Genomic DNA, 12981 nt, shown 5'->3' with positions numbered 1-12981 from the left:
GAAGTAATTTTCCTTTTTTTTTTTCGCTAAAACAAAGAGAAAAATGTGCGTTTTTAATTATTATTACCTCTCTGCCAAGGAGGTTATGTTTTTGCCAGGGTTTGTTTGTCTGTTTGTTTGTCTGTCCGTTAGTGTGCAACATAACTCAAAAAGTTATGGACAGATTTTGATGAAATTTTCAGGGTTTGTTGGAAATGAGATAAAGAAGAAATGATTAAATTTTGGTGGTGATCGGGGGTGGAGGGGCCCACGGGGGGGGGGCGCAGACCAGAAAATTTCATCAAAATCTGTCCATAACTTTTTGAGTTACGTTGCACACTAACGGACAGACAAACAAACAAACAAACAGACAAACAAACAAACCCTGGCAAAAACATAACCTCCTTGGCGTGGGGGGGCCCACGGGGGGGGCCACTGATCAGCCTTGGCGGAGGTCTGCGCTCTCCGAGTACTTCTAGTTTGTATATTATTATGTTGTTATTTAACTGTTCTGACCCACTTTAGATCATACTGGTCTGAATGTGGAACCTGAACTAAAATGATTGTTAATATCTTCAGTATTTTTTTTACATTTCACAAATTGATCCCGCGGCCCAGTTTTGGTCCACGAGCCGCATGTTTGACACCTGTGTTCTGGAGGAAGTAGATGAGTGTAAACGTAGAGGACAGTACATGACAGTCTGACAGTGTTGGTGGTGACTTTAGTGGAACTGCTGCTGTCTTTACTGGACGTGTTGACGGGGTCCAGTCATTGCTAAGCAGCTTTAAAGGCTTTGTCTGCCATCTGTCCCACCAGCGTCCACCGTCAGCCCATCAGCTGCTCATCTGCTGGAACGCCGCTCAGTTTTTCAGAGTGACGAGGTATGAGATCAGTGCCATTAAGATGGGGATGGAAGCCAGGATGGAAACCCACGTCACGATGGAGATGATGCCGTACTTTTTAGCCCGTCGTAAAAACTCCTTCGATCTTTCAGGGTCACTTGATGCTTTGGCCTGAAATAAAATAATGGGATGTTATGAACCAGGAGCTGAGTAATAAATGATTACACTTCTGTGCATAAGATAAGACAATATTAGGTAAGATAAGATAAAATGAGCTAAGGTGATATAAGATTATATTAAGATAAAATGAGATGAGATGATGTTAGTTAAGATAAAATAAGATCAAATGAGATGAGATAAGATATTAAGATAAGATAAAATGAGATAAGATGATATTAAGATAAAATAAAATGAGATGATAATATAAGTTAAGAGAAAATGAAATAAGATGATGTTATGGTAAGATAAAATAATGATAAGATAATATAAAGATAAGATAAAATAAGTTCAGATAATATTAGTTAGGATAAAATAAGATAATAGTTAAAATAAGTTAAGATAATATTAGTTAAGATAAGATAAAATAAGTTAAGATAATATTAAGATAAAATGAGATGATATTGGTTAAGATAAGATAAAATGAGATTAGATAATATTAGTTAAGATAAAAGAAAATTAGATAAGATGATGTTAGTTAAAATAAGATAATATTAGTTAAGATAAAATGAGATAAGAATATTAGTTAAGATAAAATGAGATAAGATAATATTAGTTAAGATAAAATGATATTAAGATAAAATAAAATGAGATAAGATGATATTAGTTAAGATAAGATAATATAAGTTAAGAGAAAATGAGATAAGATGATGTTATGGTTACATAAAATAATGATAAGATAATATAAAGATAATAATAATAATAATAATAATAATAATAATAATAATAATAATATAAAGATAAGATAAAATAAGTTAAGATAATATTAGTTAATAAGATATTAGTTAAATAAGTTAAGATAATATTAAGATAAGATAAAATGAGATGGTAATAGTTAAAATAAAATGAGATAAGATAATATTAGTTTAGATATAATACGATAAAATGAGACTCTGAAATGTGCTATAGAAATAAACTTGCCTTGCCTGTGTAAAGTGTCATGAGATAACATGTTTTACGATTTGGCGCCAAATAAATAAGATTTGTTTTGATTTTTTTTTTAGTTTAGTTTATTTTGAATATGCAACAAGACAAAGTAATCTTAATTAGTCCTTAGAAATAAAACAAGTGGTAAGAAGTCATGGCAAAAACCAAAACCAAACTTCTACAAATACATGACTTCATTTGCACATTTGAAAAGCAGTGGCAGGAAGTAGAACTTATTTAACCCCGCCCCTTCTCCACACACAGTCTGTCCTTTAGCGTCCTGTCAGCAGAATATATGAAAAGTCAAGTTCCTTAGACCTTTTGTAAGTAATGAACCTCACTAATTTGATTTAATTTGTTTGAGATCATCTGTTCTAATTGTTTTTGTTTTTGTTTTTTTTTTGTTTTTTAAGTCGTCCAAGTCCAGAGCACAGCTGAAAGGTCACAGCTGAAGGCTTTGAATCATATTTCACAAGATTCCTCTGAAAACAGTTGACACAAGACAATGCAGCCTGTCCTGAGGTCGCACTTTAAACTGACTGGTTTTTGGGGTTTTTCTTTTTAATACTGACCTCATGTATTTCCTGTTCACTCATAATGAAACTGGGAAACAAAGGGATCAGGGGTTTTCCTGTTCTTCTGACTCTTCAGTCCTTTGTTTCTTTCTCTTTCTCACTGTTGGTTGTCTATTCTTTCTAAAGGGGAGTTTCATTTATTTAATTTTAAATAACTTATAATGATAGAAATCTGCAAAAATTCATTTTTTATTTGAATAAGAACAACCATTAGAGCATCTAATCCATGGGTGTCAAACATGCAGCCCAGGGGCCAAATCCGGCCCACCAAAGGGTCCAGTCCGGCCCTGCAGGATGAATTTGTGAAATGCAAAAATAGATATTAAAAAATTAACGATCATTTTAGTTCAGGTTCCACATTCAGAACCTTTCATTAAATAGAAATAGTCTAATAAAACACTGTAAATACTACAATTAAAAGTACTGTATTTAAGACATTTGTGAATTAAAAGTATATATAATCAGCCAAAGTCCTGAGGTACAGTATGTAAAATCAATGGTCCCTGCAGTATTTTACAATTTATAAATTATGTTTTTTGATTGATTTTATTGCCTCAATAAAATGTACATAGCAACATGTGTGTTAAATTCATAAACTGTAGTACAATACGATGCACGTACTTAAGTAAATTATATGTGTTTTACTAAAATAGGTCTTCTGTTTTGTTTTTTTCCCAGAGGTTTAACATAATTTACATAGGAAAAATGCATAATACAGAGGATAATATTATAATAAATAGTGATAAATTACTTAAGAAAGGTTAAATAGAGAGAAAATTAAATTTGGGAACTGATATAAAAGTAGCGCTGGGTCTTTATGGGTTAATAATGTCAAGCTACAGGAGCAAGAAAAAGTATGTGAACCCTTTGGAATGACCTACATTTCTGAATAAACTGATCATAAAATGTGATCTGGTCTTCATCTAAGTCAGGGGCGTCAAACTCATTTTAGTTCAGGGGCCAAATTCAGCCCAATATGATCTCAAGTGTAAAATAATAACAGGGGAAAAAAGTACAATTAAATTATGATCATGTTAACATCTATAAAAATCTGAATAACATGAACAACTGGAAACATCTTAAGAAAAACAACTGCAATTTTAACAATATTCTGCCCCAGGTTATCAGTTTATCATATACATATGTGCATTACAACTTAAATTATGATCGCAAATACACAAAACATTTAATAACAGGCAGAATCTTGGTAAAATTACATCTACTTATCTTAAGACATTTCAGGGTTGTCACATTTTTTGTAAAACAACAGTTGTGTGTGGAATGTGAATTAAAATGATTTTGACATCCTCGATTGTTAATATCTTCAGTGTAATTTTTGTATTTCACAAATTCATCCCACGGGCCAGATTGGATCCTTTTGTGGGCTGGATTTGGCCCCCGGGCCGCATGTTTGACACCTGTGATCTAAGTCACAAGAATAGACAAACAGTCTGCTTCAACTAATACCTCACAAACAATGACATGTTTTTATGTTTTTATTGAACACAACATGCAAACATAGGTCTTCAAAAAATTCAAACTTCTCTCAGTTTTTGATGTGAACGTTTCCCAGACCTGTGTCTTCATGTCCAAATATGATCACTTAACTCATGTTCTTCCCAAAGTTTTTCAGAATTTCTTTATGTTTTCTTCTGTTATTCACAATTATCCTACATGATATTCAAGCAAATTTTATCTTCCGTACTGTTGAACTTCTTTGTGTCAGTATTCTGTTAAATACAGTGGACCAAATCTGTGGAATAATCTATGACCTGAACTTCAAACATCTACTTCATCATTATTTAAAAAGCATCTGAAAAGGACTGGAATTCATGACAACATGTCAGGCTGTATATTATTTGATTTGTATTTGATGATTTGTAATGTGATTTGCATTTTTTTTGCTTTTACTTTAGTTTATTACATACACATACCCTCTGGCAGACGTTTCCGGACACTAAAGTCCAGCACAAACCGTCTGAAAAACAGTTTTTATCCCAGGGCCGTAATTGCACTGAATACTGCTGGAAATTAATTAATTGTGTGGAATGCTGAATGTTGTCCAGAGTATATGATGTTTTATGTCTCTTTTATACTTCTAGTAACACTCTTTTTTTTTTTTATGCTGCTTTTTAGATATTTATGCCGTCAGGGTTTTCTTTTTATATTTTAGTTTTTATACTCTTTTATATACATTATTTATACTTTTTTTATGGCACCTAGGACGATTGCACTTTTTAATGTCGTTGTACCTGTACAATGACAATAAAGACATTCTATTCTATTCTATTCTATTCTATTCTATTCTATTCTTAACTCAGTTATATTGTATTTTTAATTCTTTTTTCTTTTTTTTTTCCTGTATATTGTTTATTTCTGGGGAGGTAATCACATAAGCCTTTTTTGGCTTCTAACCTCTCCTACACAATGATGTTACTTGTTTGAATGTTTTTTTTTATTTATTTTTTTATTTTCTCTTGCTGTTTTATGATGTGCAAATAAATACATACATACATACATACATAAATAAATGAATAAATAAATAAATAAATAAATAAATAACATTTACAGTACAGGGTGGAAAAAGTATGTGAACCTCAGATTTAACCCTTTCATGCATAGTGGTCACTCCAGTGGACAGCTGTTCTCTTGTATATTCATGGATTTTGTTGTTTCAGTTTCATATCAGCCAACACAGCGGATGCTTATGCATCATCCCATACACTGACACTGATAACATTACTGTAACTTTGCTGTTCTTGATAAACCTGATCTGACATGTTTGAGTGTAAATCAATTGCTTGTTATTGTTATTAGACTATCATTAACAACAAAAAGGTTCTTTTTTTGCATGTTATTTCCATGAAGTAAGTAATGACCAGTATTAGAGTATGTTAAAATGTGAGCAAACATCAGATTAGCAGCATTAGAATGTTTTTATTTCATAGTTTTCACACAGTATACCAGTAAATACATGTTTCTTTGCTTCATAAATTAACCCTTTCATGCATAGTGGTCACTCCAGTGGACAGTTATTTTCCAGCTGTTTCCTTGTATATTCATGGGTTTTGTTGTTTTAGTTTCATTTCAGCCAACACAGTGGACGTTTATGCACCATCTCATACACTGACATTCATATAATTACTGTAACTTTGTTCTTGATAAACCTGATCTGCAATAACATGTTTGAGTGCAAATCAATTGCTTTTGTAATTACACTGTAATTAACAGGTTTCTTTAACAAGAAGCTTTTTTTTTTTTTTTTTGCATATTATCTCCATAAAGTGAGTAATAACTAGTATTAGAGTATAATGAAATGTGAGAAAACATCAAATTAGCGGCTTTAAAAATGTTGTCATTCCATCGTTTTCACACAGTTCATCATTTTCTGTTATTGTTTCTTTGTTTCAAAAATTAAACACATGATGTCCAGCTGAGTGGATGTTTTTATAACTCCGTGAAAAATAGGATCATTAAAATAAATTAAATCACATTGTTTTTTGTTTTTTTTTCCATGCCTAAAGAGAAATAAAAACAATTAGGGGGAAAAAGAATCTTGATTAAGGTTCTCATAATTCATGCATGAAAGGGTTAAATGCATGGGGTCCAGCTGAGTGGACATTTTTGCAACTCCATGAAAAATAGCTTCATAAAAAAATTCAATTGTGTAGCTGCCGTCCAAGGCATCACTCATATATTCAGTTCATAATTTTCAAGAATATTTAAAACCATAACACATTCACAGTAATAATTCATTTAAATAGTCAATAAATAAATAATTCACAAAATGCGGTAAATTCATAGAAAATACATTTTATTTGTTTGATTTGAAAACATAGAGGTAAGAGGGGAACCAAAAATGTTTGTTCCACATGTTCACGTTGCCCTCAGGGGATAACATTAGTTGTACACTTCATGAGCCGCATGAGGCTATCCTGCACAACCTGTTCCACTGTAAGATCTGCAAAAGGACCATTCATAAGAGCTGAACAAAGAAATTTAAAACATATCTTTAAGAAGACGCTGTGAAACCTTCTGTTTTATTCCTTTGGAGTCTATGCGGCCAGTGAGGTAAAGTTTGTCAGTTTTTCTTTATTAATAAGTCATGTGAATGCTACGTGAAGCCAGTTAAGCCTGTTATTTTATATGTGTGCTTTATTTCGTTTAATGGGCATTTATTTCGTCATCTTGTGTCAAATCTTTATATTTTTTGTTAGTTAATCTAAGTCTTAATATTTTATTTTCTTTAGTTCTGACGGCATTGTTTGGGCATCATCACTGATGGGCAAGCGCAAGATTTGATTGTCCAAACAAATGGCTGTTAAAACCCAAGAACTATGTTGAGCCTTGATTAAACTCTGAGGGACTAACAAATTGCATTGTTTTTTCTTTTTTATGCCTAAAGAATAATAAAAACACTCAGGAAAAAAATCTTGACTAAGGTTCTCAGAATTCATGCATGAAAGGGTTAATAACTGGTTGACCCCCCTTTGACAGTTTCCTGTAGTTTGCTGGAATTCTGGACCGTTCCTCTTTATAAAACTGTTTGAATTCAGCAATATTCTTGGGATGTCTGGTCTGAAATGTAGGTAATTCCAAAGGGTTCACATACTTTTTCTTGCAACTGCACATATTCTCACACACACACACTGCTGTTTATATCTGACACTCCAATGAAAACATAATAAAAAAAAGACAATAAAATACCTTGACTGAGTTCTTCAAAGCCAGGATGCCGATGCAGGAGATCCCACAGATGATGCTGCAGATGGCCAGTTTTCTGTGGAACTTGTCGTTGCAGCAGGAGGCATCGTCCAGCCGTCTGCCGGTTTTGCAGCTGCATGCTTGGACGTTATTATTAGTGGTATTATTACCTGTTCCTGCGATGGTGTTCAGTGGGATTTCCTCCACATCGTCTATTACAACACGTGTCTCAGGCGACCGAGCCATCTGCAAAACACAACAGAACAGGTGACCTCAAGGACAAACGCATGCATGATGGACCAAAAACTGGTGGACAATTTGTGTCAGTGGCTGCTTCGTGGATTTCACACTTGATAGTCCTGTTTGCTTTTCCAGATAAAACGTCTCAAAGGAGGCCGGTTTCACTCGTTATCTGAGGACAAGCCCTGCCTGGGTAAATGTTTAGTTTTTTAATTCGGTATTTAGAGTTCAACGCTTGGATTCATGAGAAAATCATCTGCGTGTTGTTTTCAGAATAATGTTATGATAAAATGAGACTTCCCCGACTGTGATAAACTTTCCTGTGTAACAGTAAATATGACCTCGTCCACCCACCTCCATGTCTGTTTACATTCCTACATGCATTGTTAAGAAGCTGCAGGTGAAAACCACGACTCTGTAGGAACATCTACAGTCCTTTACTTTTTGTTTTTTTCATTCAGATTTTAATTAAGAATACAGATTTTTTCCTACATTGAAAAAACAAACGAATACACAAACTATATACATCCAGAGAATGGGTGTGAAAAAAAAAACAAAAAAAAAAACATTTCCAGCAGCTCATCATGGTCCTGGCATACAGGATCTCAAAGTAAAGAATCAATGTGTAAATAAAGATAAATAAAAACACAAAAAAAAATTTCCTTCAGAGGATTTTTGAGTTCATATTCATTCATTCATCTCAGCAAAATCAGATCTCAAAGGCTTCACATATCTCACCCATCCCTCCCAGTGCTGCACAAATAAATCCATCTTCAAATTTACAGTGAAGGTTCTTCTTTCCATCCTATAAATTCCCATAGTTGTGTCTCTCCAATTATTTATTGTCAGTTCTTCTTGTGTCATCCATCATTTAGTTATTGCCTTTTTCCCTGCAGCTAATAATATACTGAATAAGTATCTGTTTATGTTTTTGACCTTTGGAGAAATGTATTCCAAATACATGGTTTTGAAATCAAATCAACAGTCCTTTATCTGGGAGTTAAAGGATTATTTGAACCTATTTGATCAACAGAGAACCTGAAATACACAAATGCAATGTGATTAAAAACTCGGATAACCCCTGAGTACATAGAACAAATCTGATCAACATATGTCATCAGTTGCTTTTGTAATAAATGTTTTAGGTCGTTAAGACACTTTGTGGACACCCTGAACAACTTGTATTGATTTTCATTACACAGGATGTATCAAAAAAAAAACAACAAAACTATACATTTTGGAAAAATTACCCCCAGTTCTGCATTTGATAATTTTTGGAATTTTCTTTTCTGGACGTCAGTAGTTAGGAGATTGGTGGAGATTTGTCCAAATTTACAGACACAGGTTTTCATGCATGAGTGAGCAGGAGCAAACTGTGCAACCCAAGTTAAAACTGGTTTGCATGAAGTAGTGGTGGGATTTAAATCCAATCCAAGGTCATGGGAGGGGCCAATGGGCATCCATCTTGTTTTCCGTAAAATTCCCAGGTTACAGCATTAACACTTTTACCACCATGTCAGTTTCATTTCTTTCCCCATGGCAGCTGTTCCTGCCTTTGAATGTTAATTCAACTTGTTTAGGCCTGAAAATGTCAGTGAGGACAGGACAGGTTAGGGTTAAGTTTAGGGTTAGGGTTAACTCTAACCCAGTGGCCCCTCCCATGACCTTTGATTGGATTTAAATCCCACCGCTACTTCACACAAACCAGTTTTAACTTGGATTGTGCAGTTTGTCCCCTGTTCACTCATGCGTGAAAACCTGGGTCTGTAAATTTGGACACATATCCACCAATCTCCTACCTACTGACGTCCATGAAATAAAAATCCAAAAATTTCAAATGCAAAACTGGGGGTAATTTTTCAAAATGTATAGTTTTTTTATACACCTTATATGGCACAGGTGTTAAACATGCAGCCTGGGGGCCAAATCTGGCCTGCAGGATGAATTTGTGAAAAATTGCAAAAAATTACACTGAAGAAATTAACAGTCAACGGTGTCAAAATCATTTTAATTCAGGTTCCACATCCAGACACATACAGTGCAATTAGATTTGAAGTGGGTCAGACCAGTAAAATGTTTTAATAATAACCTATAAATAATGACAACCCCTAATTTTCTTTTTTTTTTTGGCATAAAAAAAGTAAAATGACATGAAAATGTTTACATTACCAAACTACACTTTTATAAAAAATGTGAATAATCTGAACAAATATAAACAAACTGAAATGTCTTAAGAAAAGTAAAAGCAATTTGACCAATGTTCTGCCTGTTACTAAATGTTTTGTGCGATTGTAATGCACATGTGTAAATGATAAACTGATAAACCGAGGCAGAATATTGTTAAAATTACACTTTTTGTTCTTAAGACAATTCAAGTTGTTCATGTTATTCAGATTTTTAAGGAAACTTTGTAGATGTAAACCTGATCATAATATATTTTTTACTTTTTTCTCTGTTATTATTTTACTGGTCTGGCCCACTTGAGATCAAATCGGGCTGAATGTGGAACTGAACTAAAATGAGTTTGACAGCCCTGCGATATAGTAACAACAGGAATATGGTGAGTTAGTCCCTCAAAACAAATGTAATGGAGTAAAAAGTACAATATTTGTCTCTGAGGTGTAGTATGGTAGTAGTATTAAACTGCAGAACATAAATACTCAAGTATGTCTCTAATTTAGTGTGTTTTTAATGTCTTTTTCTGGACAGTATTACTGTTTACTCCCTGGGCAGGTCAACATAATTCTACTTCACACTGTGCACGAGTGTTTCCTGCATGTATAAACACGCTCTGAATCATTTCCAGTCAGCAAACTCTTTTGTGAAGAAAGAAAAAAACTGCGATGTGAATATTTCCACTGCCAAACTGAAAGTATCCTCTTATGTCGCAACAATGGGCCCAGTCAAAGCGTTGTCTTTTAACCTTAACAAAAACAAAAAAAGCCTGCAGAACTTGTTAAACAAATGCTGAAAATGTCTCCCTCAGCTCTGGTAGCAGGTTATGGCGAAATGAAAACATATCTAATCTCAGATTTGATCACAGCGTTGCTCGCAGCGCACCTGCATATTTAGAAAAAATGTATCGGCAGGATAAGTGTTAAATCAGGTAATGTTGCACAGGTCTGTGAATCATTTGTGGTTCACAATTAATCATTGTTGTCTGTTTTCCAATGTAAGAGTCTGGATTAGTTAAAGGAGCACAAACTGACCCATAAAGACCCAAACATCCACTGCAAACCAAAACCGACTACTGATCTAAACTGTTTAAAACCTGTTGATCTATTAATCCTATTAATTCATGTAAATAATTAGTATAAAATGCAGTTTGTCGTCCTGTCATCATCATCAGATATGACCCATTTGGACGTTCAGAGGCTCCATAGTGCTCCATTCTCTAGTGATATATAAAGTACAATCTATGGTGTTGCTAAGAAAGGTCTGCACAACATGAAACCTGTAATAAATGGGTTTTAAAACATATTTGATGTACTCATTCTTTCCCCCTGCATTTTTTTTTTAGCTTCCTCATAATATCTGAACAAAAAAACATAAACATAAACATATTCCAACTGAAAAAAGTGTAGAAAGAAAGAACAATGAGATTATATGAACAGTTGTAAGTTTTACATTTGGCTTCGTATTTGTTTTGTATTTTGTGACATATTTATTTACTTGCTTTGGACTGGTAAAATGTTTTTGCATCATTTCATCAGGTTTATATTTACCTATGTTTTGTACTTTCTGGATATGTAGTTTTGCACTTGGTTTTGTATTCAGTTGGTACTATCTTTGGATGTATTTAGTTGGTTTGTCTGACTTTATACTGTGTGATTTTATGGCTAGTTGTGTATGGCTAACCATTAAGGTTATTATTATTTAGAAGGGGGCAGGAAATATAAGATTTTCTTCATCCTGCTCATTTTCGAGCATGGGTGTGTACATGTTTGTTTACTTGATGATTATTGAATGTTTACTGATGAAATGCACAACCATGAACAAAATAAATTAAAAAATAAATAAAAAAATTAAGAATAAATAAAATAAATAAAGTTTGGAATTAATTGCTCAGAATACAAAAGAAGCTAATTTTATTTAAACCAAACTTAAATAGAAACCAAAATTAACCCATAATGACCCAAATATCCACCATCAACCAAAACCATCCACTGATCCAAACAGTTTAATACCTGTTGATCCACTAATCCTGTCAATACATGTAAATAATTGGTGTAAAATACAGTTTGTCATCTTCTCATGGCCCATTTGGACATTCAGAGGCTCAGTAGTTAGTTACCATGGAAACACTGTCATCTTCTACAATATTGATTCACCAGTAAAACCCACGGATGAAGATGTTTGTTTTTATGTTCAATTATTGATATCTCATCTGAAAAAGTTACTTTTTCGTCAGTTTTCTCAACTTTAATCTAAGCTTTTATGAACACCTACATGATCAGTGAATTAAATAATGGAAAACACCAGATTTTTACTGGAAAAACACAAAATAAAGAGGATAATATTACAATAACTGGTGATAAAACACATATGAAATGTTAAATTTGGAGAAAAATTTGGGAATTGGCATAAAAGTAGTACTGGGTCTACTGGAAAAAATGGGGCTTTTTCATTCAATATGTGGACAGTAAACAAAATGTAAATGTCTGAATGTACCTGTGACCATTTCTCTGTTTGTTTTTAAATAAAATAAAAAAGAAAGTACAAAAAAAAAAAAAAGTAGCACTGGGTCTGTATGGGTTAAACAGAGCATATTAAAACACTATTTAAGGGTTGAAATCTTACTTTGAACTGACGCCTGATCCAACTTGAAGGTTTTTTTCTGTGAATCCGTTGATCCTCTGGGTCTTGATGGTCAATAGTTGACAGTTGTATTTGTCCTCTCCTTCACGTCCTCTTAGTGGTGACAGTTGTTCTATGTCGTTCAGTCCATGTGGTCACGGAGACACCGCTCCTGTCATTACATGGTACAAAAGACAGAGCAGGTTCCAGTTCCCGTCCTCTCCTCGGTCCATGGGAAAGCTCTGTGTCATATAAGTTGCTGAATGACAGAAGGGAGTGAAACTCTCTGTGAAACTTCCACGCCCATTTACTGTTCGCTGCAGACTCTTGGCTTTTTTTTCTCCTTCCTTTCGTTCCCTCCCACTCATACTCGTCAAACCTTTTGTTCAGATTCCGTTCCTCATATTTACAGTTTACACTTCCTCTCTTCTTCAGTGTTCTGTGTTAAATTTTTGCGTTTTAAGCTTTCCTGCTCAGTTTTCTCACACCACATTCCAAACAACCTGGGGAAGGTGGAGGTGTGTGTCGGCACTTGTCTAGCCTTGGGCTCAAACACATTGGCAGATTCCAGTCAGTCCACCTTCCTCCAACCCCATTTTACATCCACATTTACTCATGTTTTAGAATAATTTAATCAACATTCCATTGTTCATTAGCCTCCTCTGTTATCCGTCTGTTCTCTGACCCGGAGATAAGACAT

General features: G+C 34.0%; 1 protein-coding gene across 1 annotated transcript; it reads right to left on the bottom strand.

Annotated features, from left to right (window-relative positions):
* Window positions 1-514: 514 nt before the first annotated feature.
* On the bottom strand, window positions 515-12590 carry LOC115423509 (transmembrane protein 265-like). The gene is made up of 3 exons (XM_030140353.1): window positions 12285-12590; window positions 7248-7490; window positions 515-993 (listed from the first exon to the last, which is right to left on the bottom strand). Exons 2-3 carry the CDS (start codon window positions 7488-7490, stop codon window positions 841-843), a joined length of 396 nt encoding a protein of 131 aa, XP_029996213.1. The 5' UTR covers window positions 12285-12590; the 3' UTR covers window positions 515-840.
* Between the last annotated feature and the right edge of the window lie 391 nt (window positions 12591-12981).

This window comes from Sphaeramia orbicularis, chromosome 8 (genome assembly GCF_902148855.1).
Source record: "Sphaeramia orbicularis chromosome 8, fSphaOr1.1, whole genome shotgun sequence".
Taxonomy (NCBI): domain Eukaryota; kingdom Metazoa; phylum Chordata; class Actinopteri; order Kurtiformes; family Apogonidae; genus Sphaeramia; species Sphaeramia orbicularis.
This window is presented reverse-complemented; position numbering and strand designations above follow the sequence as displayed.